The sequence below is a fragment of the Erpetoichthys calabaricus genome, chromosome 9 (assembly GCF_900747795.2).
Source record: "Erpetoichthys calabaricus chromosome 9, fErpCal1.3, whole genome shotgun sequence".
Taxonomy (NCBI): domain Eukaryota; kingdom Metazoa; phylum Chordata; class Cladistia; order Polypteriformes; family Polypteridae; genus Erpetoichthys; species Erpetoichthys calabaricus.
The window spans coordinates 149502347-149528327 of NC_041402.2; the positions used below are offsets into that span (position 1 = coordinate 149502347).

Here is a 25981-nt window from a genome sequence, read left to right on the forward strand (position 1 = left end):
ACAGGACCAGAGAAAGTACAGTCCCCTGCGGCGCTCCTGTGTTGCTGACCACAATGTCACACGTGCAGTTCCTGAGACGCACATACTGAGGTCTGTCTGTAAGATAGTCCATGATCCATGCCACCAGGTATGAATCTACTCCCATCTCTGTCAGGAGCATAGTTTGGATGGTGTTGAAGGTGCTAGAGAAGTCTAGAAACATAATTCTTACAGCACCACTGCCTCTGTCCAAGTGGGAGAGTGATCGGTGTAGCATGTAGATGATGGCATCCTCTGCTCCCACCTTCTCCTGGTATGCGAAATGCAGAGTGTTGAGGGCATGGCAGACCTGTGGCCTTAGGTGGTGAAGCAGTAGCTGCTCCATGGTCTTCATCACATGTGACATCAGAGCGACAGGCCGGAAGTCGTTCAGCTCACTAGGACATGATATCTTTGGGATGGGGGTGATGCAAGATGTTTTCCAAAGCCTCTCCCCTGTTCCAGGCTCAGGTTGAAGATGCGCTGTAGAGGACTCCCCAGCTCCAACGCACAGGCCTTCAGCAGTCGTGGTGATACTCCATCTGGACCCACTGCTTTGCTGGCATGAAGTCTCTTCAGCTCTCTGCTCACCTGCGCTGCTGTAATTGTGGGTTGGGGGAAACTCTCCTATGCTGGTATCAGCAGAAGGATGGTTGGAGGGTGCAGTACTCTGAGGTGAGAGTGGGTTAGGGTGGTCAAACCTGTTAAAAAAGTTGTTCATCTGGTTTGCTCTCTCCACATCTCTCTCGATGGTGGCACACTGCTTCGAGCTGCAGCCAGTGATGATCTTCATCCCATCCCACACTTCCTTCATGCTGTTGTTCTGCAACTTCTGCTCCAGCTTTCTCCTGTACTGCTCCTTCACTGTCCTGAGCTGGACTCGGAGTTCCTTCTGCACGCACTTAAGCGTATATTATTAACTGCACCTTATATCTCAGAATAATTTGTCAAAGCGGTTCTGTGGACTCCTAACACCATAGCTGTAAGTCTGTTTGTTTCTCAGGTCCTCTATCCAATATCTATGGAGGAATTTTTTAAGGCTCAGTTTTTAAATTATTGTTCACATGTGAATGATTCCCAGTTCTTATGTTTTTATATCTAAAGATATAAACTAGAACATCACCAAAAACAGCAAAGCCATATCAATTTCACGTTGTCCAATGTAATGTGTTGGATTTTTTAAGTTTTAAGTAAAATAAGTAAATCACTTCAAATTTTATTAAATTTGGAAAATTCCACGATAAACCCCATAAAGAAGAACAACATTAATAATTATAATACTGTAGATACAGTTGTGATGGAAAGAGTCTCTTGGAGCAGTGCCGCCCCTTAGCCAAACCAGGGTCCTAAACAAAATCTTCTTCTTGGACAAATGTATCCTCAATGCAACAGCACTCAGTGGACTTAATAAGCTGGCTAAGCCTTTAACAATGTGTATGAGTCCTGAAGTTTATATGGCACTAATACCTGTAAAAAATCAACAACCATGTGCCAGCTATGTACTGCAACATTAGAAAATATATCAAAACTAGTATACATAATGCTTTTATTAATCCTTTGATGCACCCAGTGTCAAAGCAGTGCTATTGTTCCTGAGTGGTTACCCTTTCTTTTTTAGATCCACATCCCTGACGCGGCTTTATCATATACACTGAAACTAACTGCATATTGTTTATTAGTTTAAGGCATCTGATTGTAATTAACCTGTAACAATATAATGGTCCAGGGAATAGCCAAAGTATTCCAAATACCATAGCTGCTTTAGCATTGTTACTGCTCCTGTTAGGGGTTACCACAGCGGATCATCTTTTTCCATATTACTCTCACTGCACCACTTGGAGTATTTTTATCCCTATATCTGAGTGGGGAATCACAGATCTACACAGCATCAAGCACACGCTGCCTCAGCCATGCTGCCTATTTGAACTGCTCTCACACTGCGCCACCGTGTTCCCATGATTAATAACATGCTTTAACTCCTATCATCATGAAAATGATATCACCTATACATCTCAGTATTTTAATTATGCAGAGAGCTGTAATATTACGAATGTAATGGATTCTGTGTCCTGTCGGAGGAAGAGAAAGCCCGGAAGCACGTAGTGATTCACACACATAGAGCACATCGAAGATCAAATACAAAACAAAGCATTTAACGTGCTACTTTAGTTATGATGGGATTTGAGAAACTAGTAAATTAAATGATTTTAAGATGGAGTTTATGATGTTCTACTTTAATGACAATATAAACTATGTGATTAAAGTGGAAATTGCGAGATTAAAGTTGACATTTCATGCTTTTTTTCTCACTGTGTGCCTTTATTTTTCTCTGTACCCTAATAAGCTTTCATATAACACTCAGACGGTTGGCTGCGACTCGCTTTTTCATGGCAACTTTGATATGTGACAACTTCTTTTTAATTTTGGGCACTGTGCGACTTTGTGAACTTGAGCTTTCGAGTTTCTCCAACACGCTATGTCACTCGATCAACTTCCTTTTGCTGTTTATACCACTGTTTAAACCAACAAATAGTATGTTTTTCCTTGCCTCCACTTAGTATTCGCTGAAATTCTTCTATTTTCCCTCGTGCTTTTGCCATTGTCTTGGCATGTGCACGTGTGTTACTTTTCACTGTGACTGGGATTTATGGAGCAGAAGAACATGGAAGTTGGCGTTCGCACAGATTTATGCATCTTGATTTTTTTGTGTGTACAAATATATCTGCTTCTGTGCTTACGCCATGTTATAGTGTGAGCTCTACGCATGGCATTATAAAATGTTGCATACTCCCATTTCCACGTTCACATCGCGATGTATAAAAACTAAACTTGGCATAAAGCCACGCACATTTTCACGCCAACTCAATCCTTGCTGTACGTAAGTTCTCATCTCGGTTTTGCAAACTGGCGGCACCCAGCGTCAAAACAGTGCTTTTGTTCCAGTGTGGTTTCTTTTTCTTTTTTAGATCCACATCCCTGACATGGCTTTATCAAATACAATGAAATTAAACGCATATTGTTTATTAGTTTAAGGCATCTGATTGTAATTAACCTGTAACAATATGATAATCCATGGAATGGCCAAACTATTCCAAATACCATAGCTGCTTTAGCATTATTACTATCAAGTATTTATCTCACTGTATCTGAGTGGGGAATCACAGCTCTACAACAGCTGATCGGAAAGATAATTATCGGTATACAGTATTAAGCACACACTGCCTCAGCCATGCGCACAGTCTATTGAACTGCTTCCATACGACAAACGCTTCAGAGCCTTTCGGACATTGCAGTTTAAAAACAGTTTCATCCCAAGAACTATAAATGCACTCAATCAGTCCATCAAGTACTCCTTGTAGAACTGTTTGTACTTATTAATACAATTACCTCACTGTAAACTTGCAATAGTTATAATATTACACAACCTGAGCCACTTTATAGCACTTCACATGTGTACTGAGGTCCAGGGCTCCCAAGGCATCGGGGCGCCCCCTGGCGGTGACCACGGGCCCCTACAGGGTTGAGCTTCCAAGCTCTGTACCTGTGGTCCCCAAGGCAACCAGGGAGGACGCCCCCTCGTGTCCTGGAGGAGGCACAAGCCCTCCTCCGCTCCTCCTGGGCATCCCGGTCGGGCGACAAACCCCGCCGGGTGCCACAGTGCCCCAACGCCAGTGAAGACCCATTGGTCCGCGCGACACACCCCGTTAGGGCGGTTCAACCCCGAAGTGGTTCCTACTACTTGTCCAGGGTCCATTCCGGCACCCTGGAACTCTCTTTTTTGGCACCCTCTCCGAGGCCGTCGCGCCCCTCTGTTCTGCGCTGCTCGTGCCTCCGCAGCCTCCGCCAGTTGTGAGGCTGCCCCATCGCCAGCGAAATGTCGTCCGCCAGACGGTCCATCTGATGAGGGTCGGCTTCCCACAAAGCAGGTCCTACTGCTCGTCCCGGGTCCAGTCCTGTAACAGACAGAAACACAGGGGCAGAGCCGCTGCCTGGACACCCTTCCCTGGTGTCCCTCTGTGCCGCGCACTGGCAGTGCTCCCCCCTTTTACAAGGACCCCGGAACTTGCCTGTTCGGAACCTCCTCCGCAGGTTGCGTGTCCCTCCAGCTGATGGGACCGCCTGCTTTTCTCTCCCTTCCACTGTCTCTGGGGAGTGGCCCTTCACTGGATGCGCGCACCCAGCTGCACGTCCTTTCCTGTTGGAGGAATCGTCACACAGCCCTCGATCCCTCCTTTCCCTCCTGGACGCCCTGATGGTTTGAGTTGGCGCATGACAAATGCACAGTCCCGTTCCCATCTGCGTCCATGCAGAGCGACGGGAGACTGCCGCGGGCTCTGGGCATCGGGCGCTAGGTCCCAGGGCACTCATCAGCCCCTGTCCGCTCTGCCCTCTCACTGTTTCTCCCCTCACCTCGCAAGCAGCCTGCCCCACCGCATCCGCTGTCAGAGACCCACCAACATGATTCCGATCACTGACATCACGGTCCCCATTGGTGGGATCTCCCTTTCTCTTTACAGGGTCGGTCTCACTCACCTTCCCCGCCGCGTCCCTCCATCTGAAGACTCCAGCGCCGCGCCGATCTGCCCACTGTCGCAGCGTCATCACAGACGCGGCCGCCTTCACCTCCAGCTCCTTCAATCCTCTCCGGAGGACGCGCACCACCTGTAAAAGCGACTCTGTGGGCTGCAGGCATTCCTCCAGCTCACGCAGAGCCGCTGGCAAGCACAGAGAGTCAGTCGGCAGTTGCCCTACCTTTTTGTCAGGCATATCCGCCGGCTGCTCTCTGAGGGGCCTTCCCACTGGCCCCGTCGGGTCCTTCCTCAGCCCGGGATTGACACTCCTTGGGCCCGCCTCCATCCAATCATCGGCGGGCTCACAGGACACACCGTCCAATCCCGTGCCTGTCACAGGGAGGGACTTCCGTTCCGTGGCCATTTTGGCTCTGTTTCCTTGTTTCCTGGTGCGGCTACAAGCCTTCCTGGAATCTAGCAGCCGCTGCTGCTTATCGAGCTGCAGCGACTCCTTTCTCGTGGCACAGCATGCTGCCGCTTTGGCGCCGACGACAGCCTGAGGCACAGCATCTCTCTGATACTGACGCAGACCCAGGCAATCCCTGCCTGCAACACAAAAGGTAAGCTTGCCCCTGCGGGGCTGATCGCCATTAGGCAGGGCACTCACCTCCCGGGTCTCGTCCCTCCGTGTTGCCGTCCTCGTCGCACTGCTGCCTCGGACGTCCTTAGTGACAGTGTGCCTGCTGGAGTCTGCTGCACTCCGGCAACGTCCTTGATCTTCACCCCGCACCAGGGGAATACGGCCGATTAATGAACCGGTGGCGGGCCATGAGGTGAATCGCTCTCGCGGGGTTGTGCATGCACCGCTCCCGCGGCGCGTGTGTGGGCTAACCTGCTGCTCCGGACTGCCCACAAAATTATTTGTTTGGGGTCCCTGCCTTGCACCAGGCAGAGAGTCCCATCTGGGATGCCATTGTGGGGAACAGCCCAGACACAGACAGGTAGACATGTTGATTCACCACACACACGTTTATTTACACTAATATTTACAACAATGGTGAGCACAATACCCAGTGCTGCAGCACCAATCACCCCTTAAGTCCTGGCCACAACACAATGCCTTAAATGTCTCTGGTCCGCCTCCACTCCTCTCCACCAAGCTTCGTCCACTTCCACCCGACTCTTGCCCTCGACTGGAGGGAGGCGGCCCCTTTTATACACCCTGGATGGGCTCCAGGTGCATCCTAAGGGCTTCTGTAGCCACACCCCTGTGTGGCGGAAGCTCTGTCGGTGTATCCAGAAGTCCACCGGGTGTCCCCAATCCTCTTCCCCTCAGCACTTCCGGGTGTGGCGGAAGTACTGAGGTCCAGTGCTCCCAAGGCATCGGGCGCCCCCTGGCGGTGACCACGGGCCCCTGCAGGGTTGAGCTTCCAAGCTCTGTACCCGTGGTCCCCAAGGCAACCAGGGAGGACGCCCCCTCGTGTCCTGTAGGAGGCACAAGCCCTCCTCCGCTCCTCCTGGGCATCCCGGGCGGGCGACAAACCCCGCCGAGTGCTACAGACTAATACAACCTATGCTTACGTTTTCTACAAAGTCTGTCTTAATGACTCTCTGTAAAACAAATTAGTTCTGAGGATAACCTTCTTCTGGCTTAAAAAACACCTTTGAAGAGCAATGCTTTATAACAAACAACAACCAGGCCCCTAGATTAGCCATGGTAGTTGCATAGGCCCCTGCAAATCTTTCTGTACTTCTCAAGAGTAACCTAACAAGAGTAACTTAACACAATAGGCATATTATTAACAATTAGTGAATCCATCTAGATAGCCAATCTCCTTTCTTCATGGGATTGTTGATACCTCCTACAATTCACTTGCAAAACCTCAGTATTTGGACTCTTTTTGTCTTCTCCTGTTGCTCTTATGTAGCTCTTTCTGTTAATGTAGGTTACAGCTAGGTAGCTGTCTCTGACCAAAGCAAGGGGACATCCATGCTTATTCATCATGATTTTCAGATACACAGTAGCAGCATGGAAAAGATTAACTCAGATGAAGACAAGTTAAAAGAAATTATATACAAAAAAAGAACACTATTATATATGTAGCCTTTCCTTGAGCTCCATTAAAGTTCATACTTCACATTGTAAGTCTGTCCTAAACATGATGCCAATTAATACCATTGTATGTACAAGATACAATTAAAAGGCAAATAAACAGAAAATGATTTTGCCTTGACCATCACACTCTATTGATTCATGACTTACTCTTCATGCTACACCCTAATAGAAAGCAATGGGATTAAAAATTTGTTGGCTTTATAGTTGAAATTGTTGATTGCTTAATAGACTCTTTTGTCAAAGTGTTCACTGTGTAAGGCATCATATCAATAGATCTTTTTTCTTTCTTAAACTTGGCAGTGTCGATGTGGGAAGGTCACCATATCTTCCTTATGTCTACGTGAACTCCTCCGGCGTGGTCAAGAATTATAAACCAATTCAAGTGGTGTCTGCCTGCAGTTTGGAAATGTATGCGTTCCCATTTGACAAGCAGAACTGCACCTTGACCTTTAGGAGCTGGCTCCACACAGGTAACATCATTAGCCTTAAAGACAAAAACATTAACAATATCTTTTAACTTGGTTCAATAAGAACAAATAAGAACAATCACAAGAGACATATTTGTGTAAGTGTCTGCTTGCTATGAATTTCTTTTCCATTTTTGTCTTTCATAGTGCTTTTCGTTTCAAAGAAATATTATCTTGACCAGACGTTATGTAATTACCAAGACTGTACCATAAATCAGCCTCAGTTCCGCAGGTATATACAGTAGTTCCAGAATACCCCGCAGATATGCAAAAGCCACAGATGTTCAGGACTTATATAAAAGCATAAACACGATTGTATACATGAAGTGAACACAAGAACTGATACAGCAGGACTGAGGTGAGGGTTGGCTGTGCTTGGGTATGCCATGGCTCAGCAGCATTAACCTACACATGTTGTTCTCTGTGCACATTTAGCAGGCAGCGCTGCATGCAGGAATTTCAAATGTTCTTTTTCAGGAATATTCTGGATTTTTTAAAAATAATATTGAACCACAGTGACTCAGAACTGCAGATGCTGAACCCATGATAAGGCGACTAATTCTTCAGAGCAATAACTTATGCAGACACACAGCGCCTTGCTACATACTGTAGGTACATTGCTACACTACCTTTAATCAATAAACACATCAGCTCAAAATTAATATTCTCTGACCATTCAGGTGTCCTGTGATTATGAATCTTGCTAGCAGTAATGATAATAATCTTTTATCAATGTGCTTACTAGTCATGTTTTATGCCTGATGGGAAAAAAGCTTGTGTTAAAACGGACATTTTTGAAAAAAGTTAACCAGGAGGACTTAGGCAATAAATTCAAACTATTGTTTTTACCAAAATGACAAATGATCAAAACAACGAAACCAAAACGTTATGCAAATGTTAAAGAAGCTAAGCAGAATGTCAGAAACTAGGAATCAAAGTATCAATATAACCAAACAAAACCCATACTCCTTTATTTTAATTATGGTAAAAATAATGAAATAACCAAATTCAAATACTTTTAGGAAATAAACAACTAGAAATTCACAGTATGTTATTGCTTTAGCCATGTCTGCACCCTGTAAAATAACATTTTCAAATTCTAGTTGTGTAAATGAGAATGGACTATAATTTGTTTAATTAATAATTTAGATATACAATTTTAAAGTGTATAGTTACTGATATATAACCTATGAGGTATTCCCCATTCTGCTGGTTTGATGTGCGTTATGCTTTGCCTTCAGGTTCTGACTACCCTATATAATTTGAAAAGGGCCTCTTTATAGGTCTGTGGGATTGTTGCATGGGTAAGCATTTGAGAGTGGGTACTGTATATAATGGGTATTGCCATTATATCAGAAAATTAAAAAATATGAAAGAAAATATTGCATGTATGAATAACTAATCTAAATGATGAGTGCAATCATTCAAACCCAATACCATACTATTTTGGCCACAGAGGAATACGGTTACACTATATGAACAGTATTACAGCATAACGTAGGACTGAAAGTGCAGAATATTAAACATTCTCTACTTCAGATTCACTGTTTGACCATTTCTGTTGTGCTTTGGGATCCTTTAAAAAAATTCTACAGTTGTAGTGATTTTTTCTAAAATATTAAAGTCAAATTTATAGAAGTTTTAAACCTTAAAATGTTATGATTAGTCATTTTATTTTACTTTTCCTAAACTTTCCTTGGGTTTTAGACAAAAGTTGTAAATCTGTTTCAAGGTTTTGATACCAGACAAATTCAATTCTAACACTTTTTTTTTTGTTTTGATTTACATTGTTAAAATATTTTCACATCTTCCTGCAACACCATTGTGGATTCCTGTAAGCACCACCAAGTTAGTGGGTGTTTTGTTAGTTATTCCTGCCTCATTGTTAGGGTAAAACAGTCAGGAATGTGTGATGTGTTTTGTCACTGGTGTGAAGGTGTAAAGGTCAGTATTGTTGACAACTGAGATTGTGATTGAGATTTTTGTGAATAATATTTCTTTGGACTTTGAATTTGGTTTCCGATTTTTTTTTTGTTTATACTGAAAGCTAGAACTGATTTCGACAATGACTCTTTATCCTGTCTTACAATAAAGTCTCTTCTTCTGGTCCCTCTATTTAGATACTGCCTTTTGTCAACTGTAGGTGGCACACAAGAAATCTCTCTTTTATTGTTACCAAAGTTGACGTCCTGGGTCCTTCCTGTGTATAGTTTGCATGTTCTTCCCGTGTTTTCGTGGGTTTTCTCTTGGTGCTCTGGTTTCCTCCCAAAGTCCAAAGACATGGAGGTTAGGTGGATTGGTGATGCTAACTTGGCCCTATGGTGTGGTTGGGGTGTGTTAATGGACTGGCACCCTGTCCAGGGTTTGTTCTTGCCTTATATCCTTTGATAGCTGGGATTGGCTTCTGCACCCTCCGTGACCCTGTTCAGGACTAAGTGGGTTAGAAAATGGCTGGCTGACTTTCAAGGTAAATTATCAATGGAATACAGTTATTTTTTTAATGTTTTGTTTTGTATTTAATATACTGTAGTTTTAGTTTTCATGGATGCTCTCATTTTGTGGCTCTGTTACTAAGGCACTATTTTGGTTGCTGGGGAGTGGTTTGTGTTGTTGTGTTTCATGACATCACACATATGAGGCATTAACAGCCAGTGCTGTGTGTTAATTAATGTCCAAGACTGTGGATAGCTTCTAAAAGACTGTGTGTGCATTTATTGACTTCTGGCTAGGATTTTCAACTGTTTTTGGTTTTTGATATTTGCCTTTTATTCTGTATACTAGCCAACCCGCGGCATAGCATACGCCGCATAATTATGTATTGATGGGTGAACACTTCCTGAAAGACACAGTTGTCCAAATGGGGTTGGTTTTGAGGATATGACTCTAAGTGAATGAAAAGATGTTACTCTGGAGAGAGCAACATACAATAAAGCGTTTTACACGCTGCATGCAGCGATTCACATTGAAGCATAGACACTGCTAAGACCATGGGATACCCCTCGCAAACTGTTTTACATGCTGCATACAGCGATTCACATCCGCGACAAATATGATTCTTCTTAGATGGTGCTTTCGCGTCCACCCTTGCTCTCGAAGCATACACACTGCTTGGTCATGTGCCCGCTCGCAAGAGCAACTAACAGAGACCCGCCCACCAACTCTAAGACCATGGGATACCCCTTGCAAACTGTTTTACATGCTGCATACAGCGATTCATATCTGCGACAAATATGATTCTTCTTAGATGGTGCTTTCGCGTCCACCCTTGCTCTCGAAGCATACACACTGCTTGGTCATGTGCCCGCTCGCAAGAGCAACTAACAGAGACTCGCCCACCAACTCTAAGACCATGGGATACCCCTCGCAAACTGTTTTACACGGTGCATACAGCGATTCACATCCGCAACAAACATGCCTCTTCTTAGATGGTCCTGCCACGTCCACCCTTGTTCTCGAAGCATACACACCGCCTGGACATGTGCCCGCTCGCAAGAGCAACTCACGGAGACCCGCCCACCAACTCTAAGACCATGGCGTGTAAAACAGTTTGCGATGGTGGACACGGTCATGCGTCATAACCGAAAAGAATGCAGTGGAACCTCGGTTCATGACCATAATTCGTTCCCAAACTCTGGTTGTAAACCGATTTGGTCGTGAACTGAAGCAATTTCTCGCATAGGATTGTATGTAAATACAATTAATCCGTTCCAGACCATACGAATTGTATGTAAATATATATTTTTGTAAGTTTTTAAGCACAAATATAGTTAATTAAACCATAGAATGCACAGCGTAATAGTAAACTAAATGTAAAAACATTGAATAACACTGAGTAAACCTTGAACAACAGAGAAAACTAACACTGCAATAGTTTGCACTATAGTAACAAAAAATGAACATTTGAAAAAATCTGTAATTTAATAAATTACCAAGAAAAGTAACATTTCAAAAATGCACACTACGAACCAATCGCTGTAAACAGAAGTGAAAACAAAATCAAGCCCAGTGCATTCTTTAACTGCCTTCCTACCTTATGAGTCCAGCCCTCTCTCTCTCTTGCGCTGCCTGTGTGTGTGTGCACAGCTCTCTCTCTGGCGCTGCCTGTGTGTGTGCGTGGCTCTCTCTCTCTCACTGCCTGTGTGTGTGCCTCTGTCTCTCTCTCACGCTGCCTGTGTGTGTGCGCGGCTCTCTCTCTGGCGCTGCCTGTGTGTGTGCGCGGCTCTCTCTCTCGTTGTCTCTGTGTGTGTGTGCGTCTGTCTCTCTCTGGCGCTGTCTGTGTGTGTGCGGCTCTCTCTCTCTGGCGCTGTCTGTGTGTGTGTGTGTGTGTGTCGCACAGGAAATGCACAGGGAGAGACTGAACCTCGCAAGAGCAACTAACAGAGACCCGCCCACCAACTGTAAGACCATGGGATACCCCTCGCAAACTGTTCTACACGCCGCATACAGCGATTCACATCCGTGACAAACATACTTCTTCAGAGGTGCATGTGGAGTGTAGCAGAGACAAACGTGAATGACGCTCTGCTCTGTGAGTTGCTGCGTCCGAGTTGGTGGGCGTGGCTCTGCGAGTTGTCGTCGTATACAATGGTCTTAGAGTTGGTGGGCGTGGCTTTCTTGCGTGCTTTCCATGGGTGGCTACTTGTCGGCGGCTTAGTGAATTATATATATAGATGTTCATCTCCTGGTATGCTTTAACTGTCCTCGTGGCCTGTTATTCTAAACCTCTGAATTACAAAGTTATTTAATCTCTGGGTGCTACATCTGTAAAGATATCATAGTAAGCAAATTATTATTGTTATGTGTCCTGATTTTGTAAGTTAGTTGGGTAAAGGTTTGTTCTAAATACAAGGTTTTGATTATCTTAGCCTGACAGTGTGACTTCATGATGTCATCTGGTAACTACTAAATTGAAGTCTTATCTTATTATAGCTTCTTTCACAGATTTGAGGGGACTATTTTGTCTAGTTCCACTTTATACTCTGCTTTAAAAGCCACATAATTATGATCTGGTGACACAGTGGTTAATTCTGCTACCACACTGATGCAGAACCCTGGGTTCAAAAATCAGACTGTGGTCATAGAAACCCTGAACTGGATTAAATGATTTCAATAATTAATGGAAGAGTCATTAAGGACATGTATCCCCAGTAATCATCAATTTAATCGTTCGGTGACTAAATAGCTCAGCGCTAACGTAGTAATACAGAAAATAATGCACTTATACCATAACAGCATTAGCTCCATCAATTTATTTCTATGTTAAGTCTTCCTTCTTGTTAGTTGATATGTCACAAGCATCAGAAAACTCTAACTGTATTCTACTTTGGTGTCCTGCTCTGTGCAGTTGGTGTAATCTAACACAAGACTGAGTCACAGGAATGTGTCAGATCATGTCGCTCATTTGTGGTGAAGGTTCTAGTTTCTCGTAATCCAATATTTACATGTCTAAGAAATTCCTCTAAGCAATATATCATCAGATAAATCCATATTTCAGACCACAACCACATGAAGCAGGTAAAACTTTCTTGCAGCCCTAATTAAAATTTTGAAGCTACACTACCACAACTTATACACTACCTACTGGAAGGGATGCACTCTGAATAATATTGTAGAATGGTCTTCCTTTGCTTCTGGTGTTTTCTTAACAAGAAACTGTGGTCAGATTGTAGAAAGTGTGGCTTCCTCTGGTCTGTGGCTAATTTAATAATAATAATTATTAATTTTTTTTACATTTATATAATTCTTTTCACACTACTTAAAGCACTTTAAATAATGAGTGGGAAGCCACTTCAACCACCATTAATGTGCAGCATCCTCCTGGGAGATGCGATGGCAGCCATTTTGTGCCAGTACACTCACCACCCATTAGCTGTTAGATGGTGAAGGGGTGAGAGAGATAGACAGACAATTAGAGAGCAGTAGTAATAATGGGTAGGCCGTGACTAGGCCGTGGTGAGTAATTTAGTTAGGATGTTGGGATACACCCTACTCTTTTATAATGGATGCTCAGGCATCTTTTCTGCCAAAAAAAAGAGTTAACACCTCAGTTTTACATCTCATCCAAAGCACAGCGCCATTTTTACAGCACATTTTCGCCGTCACTGCAAAAAGGCATTGGGATCCACATTCATACCACATGGTAAGCACTCCCTGCTGGCTTCACCAACACCTCCTCCAGCAGCAACCCAAGCTTTTCCTACTTGGTCTCCTATCCAAGTACTGGCCAGACCCAAACATGCTTAGCTTCATGTGGATTGCCTGTTCTGAAGTACAGGTGGTATGGCTTCTGGAAATGTTTATAACAAAGAAGATTTATTTGTCTTTAATCCCATGTTTACTTCAGTCAGACAGTGTGGGCAGCTTATTCTCATAGGCTAATTTATTAACACGGAGGCTTTCCTGTTTTTTCCTCACGGACACATGCTCAGCTTGTATGAAGGATGTCTTCTTTTACTTCTGTCTTCTCTACCCTGAATTGCCCCATTAGATTAACAAAACATAAAGAAATGAAAATAAAAATGTACTTTGACAAATGTATTTGCTTGTGGAATGGATTATGGTTACTGAGTTTTTAAGAATAAAATCATCAGATGAAACTAGTAAACAAAGGAAAAATGGTTAAATACAAATGATCAAAAACATAAACATCACAACATCAGTGTGAAGGAGCAATGACGGAAAAAAAAAGTAACAAAATAAAAAGTTCTTCTGCCACAGGAAACAAACTTCAGAAAAAGACTGCTCTCTTTTTTAATCAGTACTTTCCTCTAACCTTTTCAAAATGCCAGGTCTTTTTTTATTTTTTTATTTTTTGCTTCTTCTTTTTTTTTGATTATATGCCTCCCAAAGCACAGGTCCATCATAGAAGAAGATTGGCTTCATTCAGACAATGTAACGCACAACGTGAAGCCGCCCTACACCAGAAGCGTGGGGAGACTGATACATTAAAGAAAGAAAAAACAGATTAAAGAATGGATCCCCTCATAATACTCATCTGAGGGGGGTAATGTGATGAGGTTTCCTTTCTGACCTTGTTCAATGCACTGAGTGCGAAGGAAAAAAATACCTTTTCAGAGCTTTTGGGTCCAACTAACATTTTAAACTGTTGATAACCATAAAATTTGTGGTCTTTACTAAATGTCATACAGCTTACAATTTAAAAATGTTCATGGGGAGGAAGAGATTCAAATGTCAAGAGAGTCTTTCTTCTCTGGTACATGTACTAATAAATATGAGAATATTTACTATATAGGCCAGCTGTGATTTATAAAGAAATCCACTTCTGAAAAGAAATTAGTTAACTTTAGACCACTTGTAATCTTTAAATATTAGTTGTTCCAGGCCAAAATATTTTAGAATATCCTGCATTATGACATAGCCTGTCTGACCCCCCCCAAAATCTCTCGATCTCAGGCACTAACTATTGAGCTAATAGTTCTTTGTCTAGTGAAAATAGACTCTAGAAGCCAGAAGCCATGATCTGGATACAATGAGAAACCAAGCAGACAGTAACCCCAGAATCACAAATTCAGGAATAGCTTTGGTTCCCTACTATTCAAAGCTTTAACCCTCCAGCAGTCAATGCAGGGATAATATTCAAAAATTGGGAAAGGTAGAAGTGGAGGAGTTCCTGAACTCAGATTCTTTAATAAGAGTTTGTATCCAGCACAAAGAAGAGATGAACTTTGTTGTCACCTCAGATGCTTTGGTGGATACACCTTCTCCCAATACCGTACACATGTCAGAGTGGCTCAGCTTTAGCCCATGTGTTACAGAAGTTTACAAGTGGAAGGCAAGCTCATATAAAGGCTAAGTGGTAGAAAAAAAATGGACATGTCAGGTGCAGACTACAGCAGGAATAGCAAATCGCAAACAAGACCAACATGGAAGTCTTAGGGGGGCATGCACTGTTTGTAGTATAGTGTAGTAATATTTTTTCTTTTGTAGTAGTGCTGTTTAAAATACTCAATTCCTGTGACTCAGGGCTGACAATATTTGGTCAGATGAACAATTGTCTTCATTCTTGATCAGCTAACAAACACAGTTTGTATGATTTGAGTGGCAGCATAGGGCCTCCTTCTAGAAGTAGTGCTGTGGAGGTGTCTCATGCTTGGACAGCATTAACGTCATTGAGTGATATGGATATGAGTTCTAATACTGGCATTACAGCACAGAATTTAGAAATATTAAAAAATGTAATTGCACATACATTATAAACCACCAAGGCTCAAGTCGGTCACAGCATGTTACAATTTCAGCCTAATGATTGTTATTAAATGTAGTCTAATTCATCCATCCATTACCAAATCTGCTTAAACATTTGTAAAGTGTTGGATAGGTGGAACTTATTCCAGTTAGACTGGGTTCACTGCACAGTTTTAATGCATGTTATGCTACATTAGGCAGGATGTAAAGCCTCTGTACACCACATGTGTCTACAGTTTGCATTGTTTATTCAGGTATATTCAGTAATACATATATGTACTACACATCATCTGAAGCAATATGCACATAAGTTGAGAATTACTTTTAACTAATATCTGTCACATAATTGTTATTATTATTGTGTATTAGCAGGTGAGTACATGAAGGTTAGATAACTTGGCTTGAGGTCAGAAAGTAAGTGAGAATTTAACCAGCAAACTTAGGTTTAAAGGCCACAGCCATTCTTAAATGATGCATCTTTCTTTACTAATCTGATCTTTTTGTTTTATAATATTTCACAAATTTCTTTATAAACATTTCCTAAGATTTAGATCATGCATGCTGTCAATTACAATTCTTTAGTTTGCCATCCATGTTTGAATTATGAGGGGCTAAATGCATTTGTTCAGCTTCTACTTCATCTCTTATTTTTTTTCTAATAGTTACTGTATATACTGTAGAGGTTGAATTGAGTCAGAACAAATTTACCCACTTTGGAAAATCACTAATAGGTGAATGAGTATAATTTGCTTTTTAAAATTTATTATCCATGAATACTACAGAGCAAAAAAATGTGTTTATGATAAGTGCAAGAGGAAAATATTAATAAAAACACTCAGGTTACCAATAATTAGATTCTTACCTTTTGCAAATTAGAGGAATTTTTTAAATGATTGCTTTGTTCATTGTCTGTTTTTGCAGGCACTATAGAAACAAACCATTTTGTTAAAGCACGCCAAAACCATCACTAGACTCTAATCTTTTACAACTTAAATAAATGTTTTTAAAACATTTAGGGGTTTACTGCTTTCTTCTATGCAATTCTTAGGGGATAAGAAAGAAAAAAAAAGCTATCCAAATCACATGCCCAGTTTAACACTAAAATAATCTGTGGACTGTGTTTTCCCCAAGTGAATGAAGTAGACTTGGCCATGTGGAGATCCTTTGAAGAGGTGAAAAATGACAAGAGAGCCTTCATGAATGATGGTGAATGGGAGCTTGTGGCCATTCCTGCCAGATATGAACAACTTCATATGGAAACCACAGACTATGCTCAGATTCAGTTTAATGTGAGTATCTGTCATAGTAGGGATTTCAATAGCCGCTGTAAATAGTAGTCATTGTATATGGGGCTGGTTGCCATGTGACTTTTCCTGAGCTGAGGTGCTGTTTAACATTTCCTTTTAGCATTTAGTATGGAAACGTTGCTCCACAGATGTTCTTGTAGATCAGGTGGTGGGAAAGGTCAGGTTATATTAAAAATATATTTAATCTCTCATTGTTACACTCTGGCCGACCTATCCAGTCTGGTGATGATGTGGCTCAAAGATCTTTTTGCTCTACATTTTCTCCTAGATTGCTAAGTGAGCCTAGAATGACTTCGAGTTAGGAGGTACTTTCTCTAGTTAGAAACACCAGGATGCAATGAATATTAGCCTGTGTCTAGGGGGTCTGAATAAAAATGCAAATATTTTATTGCTTTTAAATGTATTGCTAGTCTTTTGGGTTTGACGATTTTGCAATCTTCCAAACTTTGAAGCATGCTAATGTGGCTTTCCTTCTCTTACTAAGTTAAATAACTAATACAAAAATTCAACACAATTAAGAAAATAATGCAGAAAAATTCTTCCCATTGTAAAATGACTCCTTTAATAATAAAACAGTGGGGGTGAGGGTGGATCTGTTTAAATAATGTTTGTTATACAGTGCCGAATGTGTTAAAATTTATGGTTTGTTTTTTTGATGATGTGTAATAATGATGCCAAACCACGTGATGGACAATGAACATTGTCATTATAAACAACAAGGGTGCGACCACAATATCAGACGCAAAATGGGAGTGTCTGACAAAAACAAGCCACCAAATGATGCCACAAAATATCAGTAAAATAAAATTATGAAAAATCCAAAATAATGTTATAACAGAAAAAAATAGACACTCCCATACTAGTTTTATGAGAATCATAAAATAGTCTAAACTTCACCTCTGGCCCCGCTTCTCACATGTTGTCTTGATCCAAACACTTCTCATGATTTATTTTTTCTCTTTCATCCCAAATATAGAATTTTGTGGATTATTTGTTTCTTTCTTTCTTTATTTTTTGTATTTTTGTATTGTTCCACAGACAGGAGGGCAAAACCTGCAATTGGTGCTCGAGTATTGTGCCTTTGTTGCGATTTAGGGCAGTGGTTCTCGAACAGTCCTGGGGACCCTGTGTAACTGCAAGTTTGTTTTCCGGCCAGCTTCTGCTTTCATTTGGACCACTAGTCTAATTAAGCAAACTGTTTCTTTCTCATTTTCTATGTTTTGGAGACAATGTAGAAATTAAAATATTAAGTTTGGTTAATTTTTTTAGAATGTGCCAAGCATTTATGAATGTTACAGAGGGATGTGTGTTTTTCTTCAATTTTAAGATCTGTATGATTATCATTTTCATTGTTCTGGGTATTTAGTTTATTATTTACTAATAGGCATGTACAGTAGTTCTAACCTTTCAGCCTTCATTGTCATTTGTCTGAGTTTCTCCTCTGCTCATTGTTAATTTTCCTTGTTAGGGAACATTTGAAAGAGCAAAATACTTAGAACAAAAATCTAAATTATTGGAAAACACAACAGAGTGTTGTACCATGTTAGCCATAGATTGATACAGGAGAAAGTAGGGTGAAATGACACCTTTTATTGGCTGACTAAATAGATTACAAATGCAAGCTTTCAATGCAACTAAGGCCACCTTCATCACTACTGTAGGAAAACACACAAAAAACTGTTAAAAGCTATAGTAAAAAAACACAATATTTCTAAATGTCTTATAAATATAAAAATCCACAGTGTTATGATTTTCAGAATGCAGAATAAGAAAAGAGAAATTAAGATCAATCAAAGGTAATATGATGCACAGATTTTGAAATTTTTTTAACAAAAATCCTTTAGCCACAGGGAGTCCACTGGACTGGGTTCATGAACCGCTGATTTAGGTTTTTATTGTTGTAGGTTCTATTTTTGCAAAAATTCTGTACTTTTATTTTCATTTCAACTATTATTAATTTACCTTTAATATGGTGATGTTAGCACACTGCCATTTTGTGTTTTGATTTTGATTGTGTTTGTCACGCAACAGAATCTTTTGACTTGATCAAGGAACACTATGATTAGGATCCAGGCCAGCAGAACAATAAGGGAGGTAGACACAAATGGGGCAGTACATAATCAAACTGCTTTTATTAAGTGACAAAAATCTCAAAAGTTTTAAAAATAGTTCAAATCACACTCTGCTAAAAATGAATAACAAAGTGAATAAATCAACATGAATAACAATTTAGTGAAAAAATTGTGTACAATGAAAGCACAACAAAATAGAAACTATCCAGTCTTCTGTACCTTCTCCATTAAAAAAAAAATAAATCAAACTTATAATAAAAATCACTTGGCCTTTTGGGCTGAAAAAGCAATGCATACAGCCCCAATTCAACTGGTCTCTCCCTCCCAGCTCATCTAGTAAGATAAACCGCTAACCTCAAATATTAGCATTATTGTAGCCTAACTGGTCCTTTTCTCCAGGGCTGTATTAAAAATGGAGCTCTAGAGATCCCATCCCGAACTAAACTGGACTGAAATTCTTAACTTCTTAACTTTTTATTTTTGTACTTTGGTTTTTGGATGGAAGAACATTCAAATCTGATCTCTTTGTTACCATAAGTTTAATTGAATCAACTTTACAATTTTTGTGATCTCTTGGGTCTTGACAACTGTTTAAGTTTAACCCCAATTTATACTTGTCTCCACACTACGCATTACAAATCTGCTTTCAATATCCATTACACACAGCCAGAGTTACTTCATTTATTACTGTTTCTCTCTATGGCAGTTAGGCTGGCCATCTTCACAATACAAGAAAACGAGAGATGATATACATTAAAGTTGCACATGGTTAGGTTTTCCATTCTCACGTTTTATTTAATATGATTAAGCTTACAATGATATAAACATTTGGGAACTAATTTTATATTGCCTGTCAGCAGTGGAAGTATTGTATATTAGTATCATCTTACCTGCTTCTAATCCATTTAAAGCCTGGAAGCCATCTAATAAGTTAGCTACACTATATGGGTAACCCCTAGTAGATAGACTCCCTGCTCACTCCCTCTTTTCTCATCCCTACTGAGCACAGCAGGAACACCCAAGTGTCAGGCTTCTGAAATAATCAGACAAGACAGGAGTCATCACTGTGTATAACAGCTTCAGCCCATACAGATTAACCTCCTGCACAGGTTACATTGATATCAGGTAACTACATATATGATTGCAACAGGGATGCATAAGCAGAGCTGCAAAATTGGTCTCAAGTTACCTGGGATGTATGTAATTATAACAGATAACTGGAAGGGAGTTTGAACAGCAGGAGGACAGAAGGAAAAGATGGGCATCTGAAAGAGGTTAAAATGCACTGAAAGCAGGGTCAACTGGTCAGTCATTTAATAAAGCAAATAATAGGACCTTTAGTATTACTACCATTTTTATATACAATAAACTCAGAGAACTTTAATTTTTTATATCTTAAGGTTTACTTTTTTTACTTTAATTAAATCTTACTTCTTCCTTTACATACTTTTTAATGTGTATGCTGACTGTACACAATAAAAAGTGACATCTTAATTTCTGTTTCGCTCTGTATTCCTGTTGAATGTCATTTCTGCAACAGGAGAAAAAAAGCATGGCATACTGTACTACTGATCATTTAAAGATTATATATTATTTGAATAAAGGCATAGGCAATACTGTATAAGACAAGAGATGACACCTTTTCCAACTCAGCTTCTGATATTCATTTTGCAATTTGTATTAGTTTTTAAAATATTTCTAAACAACCTTTACTGTCGAGTGGATCAAACCATACCTATATCATGAACTGAAGGACTGAAAACATTACATACTCAATCTACAGCAAATGTCATACATTTTCATTTGGTTGTTTTTTCATTATTAATTATTACAGATGAAACTATGACCACCATAATTTTAGCAATGTGCTACCTGGAGGGATACTTTCAGGTTAGCTTCTCAAATAATTACTGAAAATCTGTCCTTCAAAGGTTAACAGATGACATAACCATTCGTGGTAGAGTCTAATTAGAAAGCACTGGATTTGGCCATGCTGTTAGATTTGGTACATATAAAGGCTGCTATCAACAGGAAATGAGAATCACTGCCAAAGTACGACATATGATCTTTCTGTCCTACTTGGCTAGAGTAACATTTTTCTTTGAGAAAACTTGAAAAAGTAATCCGGCCTTCTAGCACTACTAATGTGAGGACATAACAATTCATATATATATATACATATACATATACATATACATATACATATACATATACATATACATATACATATACACTTAGTTTCACTGTTTCTCTCCACAGTACTCTGATCTACCATTTCTGCCATTTTTCTTCCACCAACTAGCTTTTAATCATGACACATCAACTTATTCTGATGGTAACTCCTAATTCTCAGTTCCTTATTTTCTCTTTCTCAAGTATTCTTGAACTATGCACATCAATAAATTAAAATGCAATGACAATTGTATGATAAATGTAACCAATGATTTTTTTGTCATTGGCTTTTTCCATTATAGTCATGAAGAGCTGGTTACCTGTGTTGGCAGCACTGGACTCAAGACAAGAATTAGCTCAGGCAGGATGCCAGCTCAGGACACACTCCCATACACCCACACCCACAAACACAAGGGAAAAAGTTAGAGCTGCCACTTAACCAAAAATGTGAGTGTTTGGACTGCTGAAACAACATGGAGCACAAAGAGAATGCAGAACTGTAGAATGCCAATGAGAGGAAGGCAGCCAGTTAGCACTGGTCAGCAAAAATAAAAGTGTAACTTTTCCAATTATAAAGAACCCAGAGGTTTAGTTTTTCCAAAATATTTTTTGTGTTTTCCTTTTTCCTCCTGGTCAACTGATTATATCATTAGTGTAATACTAACAGTCCTTTATAGCAGCACAACTTTATTAAGTAAAACCCTTTAGACGGTTATCTTTTTGGCTTGTTACTTTACATGGATATTTGTGTTTTTTTATTTATAATGTTGAAGGGTTTAGTATTTAATGTTAGAATTTTTTTTGTTAATAAATATATGTGCTCTGAGCCTGTAGAATTTTTTTTTGTTAATATATATATGTGCTCTGAGCCTGTACTCTTTGAAAAGAGCTATACAACAACAAATTAAAATTGAATAAGCAGAGAAGCCACAAGACATTGGTTGAGTAAGCAAACCAAAAAAACTAAAAGCCTGCTTTAAAATGGGAGGGAAAATTTATGAAATATTAGTAGTAAACTCTCTTGTTGTTATACAGTACCATCAAAGATACTGTTGATAAGATGGTCCTCAACTAGGAAACTAAACAAAGGCTTTTTAGTCATCTAACAAGGTGAAATAGAAACAGTAACAAACTGTTTGCTTATCTTCTTATATACTGTCATATGTAAAAGTTTGGGAACCCCTCTCAGCCTACATAATAATTGACTATACTTTCAACAAAAAAGATAACAGTGGTATGTCTTTCATTTCCTAGGAACATCTGAGTACTGGGGTGTTTTCTGAACAAAGATTTTTAGTGAAGCAGTATTTAGTTGTTTGAAATTAAATCAAATGTGAAAAACTTGCTGTGCAAAAATTGTAATTTGCTGATTTGAGTGCATGTAACTGCTCAATACTGATTACTTGCAACACCAGATTGGTTGGATTAGCTCGTTAAGCCTTGAACTTCATAGACAGGTGTGTCCAATCATCAGATATAAAGGTATTTAAGGTGGTCATTGCAAGTTGTGCTTCCCTTTGACTCTCCTCTGGAGAGTGACAGCATGGGGATCCTCAAAGCAACTCTCAAAGATCTGAAAACAAAGATTGTTCAGTATCATGGTTGAGGGGAAGGCTACAAAAAGCTATCTCAGAGGTTTAAACTGTCAGTTTCAACTGTAAGGAATGTAATCAGGAAAAGAAAGGCCACAGGCACAGTTGCTGTTAAACCCAGCAGGTCTGGCAGGCCAAGAGAAATACAGGAGCGGCATATGCGCAAAATTGTGAAAATGATTTTAGACAACCCACAGATCACTTCCAAAGACCGGCAAGAACATCTTGCTGCAGATGGTGTATCTGTACATCGTTCTACAATTCAGCGCAATTTGCACAAAGAACATCTGTATGGCAGGGTGATAATAAAGAAGCCCTTTCTGCACTCACGCCACAAACAGAGTTGCTTGTTGTACGCAAATGCTCATTTAGACAAAGCCAGATTAATTTTGGAACAAAGTGTTTTGGACTGATGAGACAAAAATTGAGTTATTTGGTCATAACAAAAAGCACTTTGCATGGCAGAAGAAGAACACCGCATTCCAAGAAAAACACCTGCTACTTACTGTCAAATTTGGTGGAGGTTCCATCATGCTGTGGGGCTGTGTGGCTAGTTCAGGGACTGGGGCCCTTGTTGAAGTCGAGGGTCGGATGAATTCAACCCAATATTAACAAATTCTTCAGGATAATGTTCTAACATCAGTCACAAAGTTGAAGTTATGCAGGGGTTGGATATTCCAACAAACCAATGACCCAAAACACAGTTCAAAATCTACAAAGGCATTCATGCAGAGGGAGAAGTACAATGTTCTGGAATGGCCGTCACAGTCCCCTGACTTGAATATCATCGAAAATCTATGGGGTGATTTGAAGCAGGCTGTCCATGTTCGGCAGCCATCAAATTTAACTGAACTGGAGAGATTTTGTATGGAAGAATGGTCAAAAATTCCTCCATCCAGAATCCAGACACTCATCAAAGGCCTGTTAATGGAGGGCCCCGGGACACAGACAGGCAGACACGTTTACAGTCATCACCACACGTTTATTTACACTATTTTACAAAGTCTTTAAGTGCACTGCCACACACAAACACCAACAGTTTCCCAAAGTCCAGGCTTCTCTCTCTCTCTCTCTCTCTCTCTCTCTCTCTCTCTCTCTCTCAGCCTTCTCTCTTCCTTCAGGTCTCTCCTCGCTGCCTCCTCTCCGACCTTGTCAACCTCCTCACCCGACTCCAGCCCTGAGTGAGGGGAGGCGGCTCCTTAAATAGGCAGGCGGCTGATGACCACACCCGGCCACCTGCCACAGGCTATAGGAGGTGTCTACGGGCTGTTATATTTGCAAAAGGAAGCTCAACTAAGTATTGATGTAATATCTCTGTTGGGGTGCCCAAATTTATGCACCTGTCTAATTTTGTTATGATGCATATTGCATATTTTCTGTTAATCCAATAAACTTAATGTCACTGCTGAAATACTACTGTTTCCATAAGGCATGTCATATATTAAAATGAAGTTGCTACTTTGAAAGCTCAGCCAATGATAAACAAAAATCCAAAGAATTAAGAGGGGTTCCCAAACTTTTTCATATGACTGTAATACGCTACTGTGGCTGTCCGTTTGTCTGTCCAGGATTTTAAATCACCTGTACCTCGCAAACTGTTTCACCTATTGACCTGAAATTTGGGACACATATACTACGTGACATCTAATATCTGCTTTTGAGTTGATGATTGACCTTCAAGGTTATTCCTCTATTTATTTTTTATTTTATTTTATTGTAGAATTAACTCTACAAGCAGGGCAGCCATGTGGCACATGCATATGGGTGCCGTTCTCATCCCTACCACCTTCACTGTCACTTTCCCTACTTCTTCATATCTTAAATCATTCTTGAGGCAGATTGAAGACTTAAGTGCCAGCTTAAGTGAAATAAAGAAAACATACTAAGTAATTGCAACACAAACACTGATTTAATCAGTTTTAATGCGGGTCGCTAGGGTGGAGAAAAGAAGAGCTGGTCAGGAAATAGCAAGCGCAACAACCTCAGAGCAAACGAATGATAAACGTACAGAGAAAGAGTATGAAAACTATGACTGCTCAAGTCAAGTGTATTCATTATTACTGGGGTGTTACATATTTGCTTATATAATAAAATAAAGAATCCTTTACTGTATAATATTTACTGTATAGTTTTAACCACTGCAGAAAAACAGAATATTTTAAATGTAACTGATCCAAGATTTATATTACAACACTTTTCCTTCTGATGCTGCATTGACAAGGAAGTGTCAGTGATGGAAAAATCATGATTTTTAATTTAAAGGAACAAACACCAGAATGCATAATAAAGAAAATGCTGGAAACTGCTACACTGCTAGAAAAAAACATTCAGCACTTGCACTTTAATAATACATAATTCTGTTTACTGACCCAGCTTGAACTGTGTTCAGTGTCTCAAAAAGCCAAAGCCTGTTCCACCACTTCAAGGTCAAGTGTATCATCCTGGCCATAAAACCCTCAATGAAGAGCAAAACACTCCCAAACATATCCAGACTCTGTTATAGTGAACCAATAAATAGTTGCAAAGCAACCTACCACACACATCTATGGGATGTGGGAATTAGTTGTGTTTAGTAAAAGGCACCGGGCCAAAAAGCACAACTGTGCTGGTATGAAATATGTGATGTGAAGGTAGCCCGCGGCTGGAATTAGCATGAAAACAGCAAAGAAATGAAGGGCAGAAAAGGCCGTTGAACAGACAGAAGCAAGGCTATGCCACAAGATGCTTTTGGGCGTAATGACACAAGGTCAAAGTGGACTGGATTCCTTTAAGTCTCTCCGCATTAGAACCACTTTGAGGAATGGCAGCAAGTTCAACAAGAAATGAAAGCAGTAGTTGAGGAAGAAAGATCACATAGGGCAATTGTGACGAGACAACAAGGAGCATATTAGATGGGAGAATGTGGTCTAGAGGAAGGTAACCTGTGAGGAGATATGGAAATCTGAGCTACATCGCATAAAATTTCTTATCTAGGCAGAGTATGATGTACAACCCACTCCATCCAACCTACACATAAGGGGTAAAACAGAGTCTCTAGTCTGCCTACTGTGCTCCACGCAAGGCCATTTGGAGTACATTCTGAGCAGCAGCTCCAAATCACTTGGTGAGGGACGTTACAGATGGATGCATGATCAAATCTTGAAGGCCAAAACTATAAGCACATGAATTATTATAGCCAAGCATTCCTGGCCCTCTAAGTAGATGACTGCTTTTGCTAGTGCAGGCAAGCAACCACAAATCACAGGGAAAACATCTGTAGATACCTTGGAACCAACAAGGGATTGGCAGTTCTTTGTTTACCTAAAATGCCGGCCGATGTTTTCCAGTGACTGTTGTCACTATAGTACCTTGCGAACAGTCAATGTTATATGAGTCCACCAAGCAAGTTGTGATGTTGGAGTTGACATTCCCATATGAGGAACATCTGGAAGAAGACCCTGAGGTGAAGCTCACTTGATACACAGGACTGGTCAGGCAATGTTAGCAAGTGGGATGGAGAGCTAGGTGCCTTGCATATCAAC

The 25981-nt window shown here is 40.5% G+C and overlaps 1 protein-coding gene across 1 annotated transcript in view; it reads left to right on the forward strand.

Moving 5' to 3' along the window:
• Window positions 1–25981, forward strand: part of htr3b (5-hydroxytryptamine (serotonin) receptor 3B) — an 83654-nt gene that overhangs the window by 29251 nt on the left and 28422 nt on the right. Inside the window, exons 6-7 of the mRNA XM_028809538.1 lie at window positions 6946–7115; window positions 16449–16606. Coding sequence (XP_028665371.1) covers window positions 6946–7115; window positions 16449–16606 — 328 coding nt within the window. The remainder of the gene's footprint in view (window positions 1–6945; window positions 7116–16448; window positions 16607–25981) is intronic.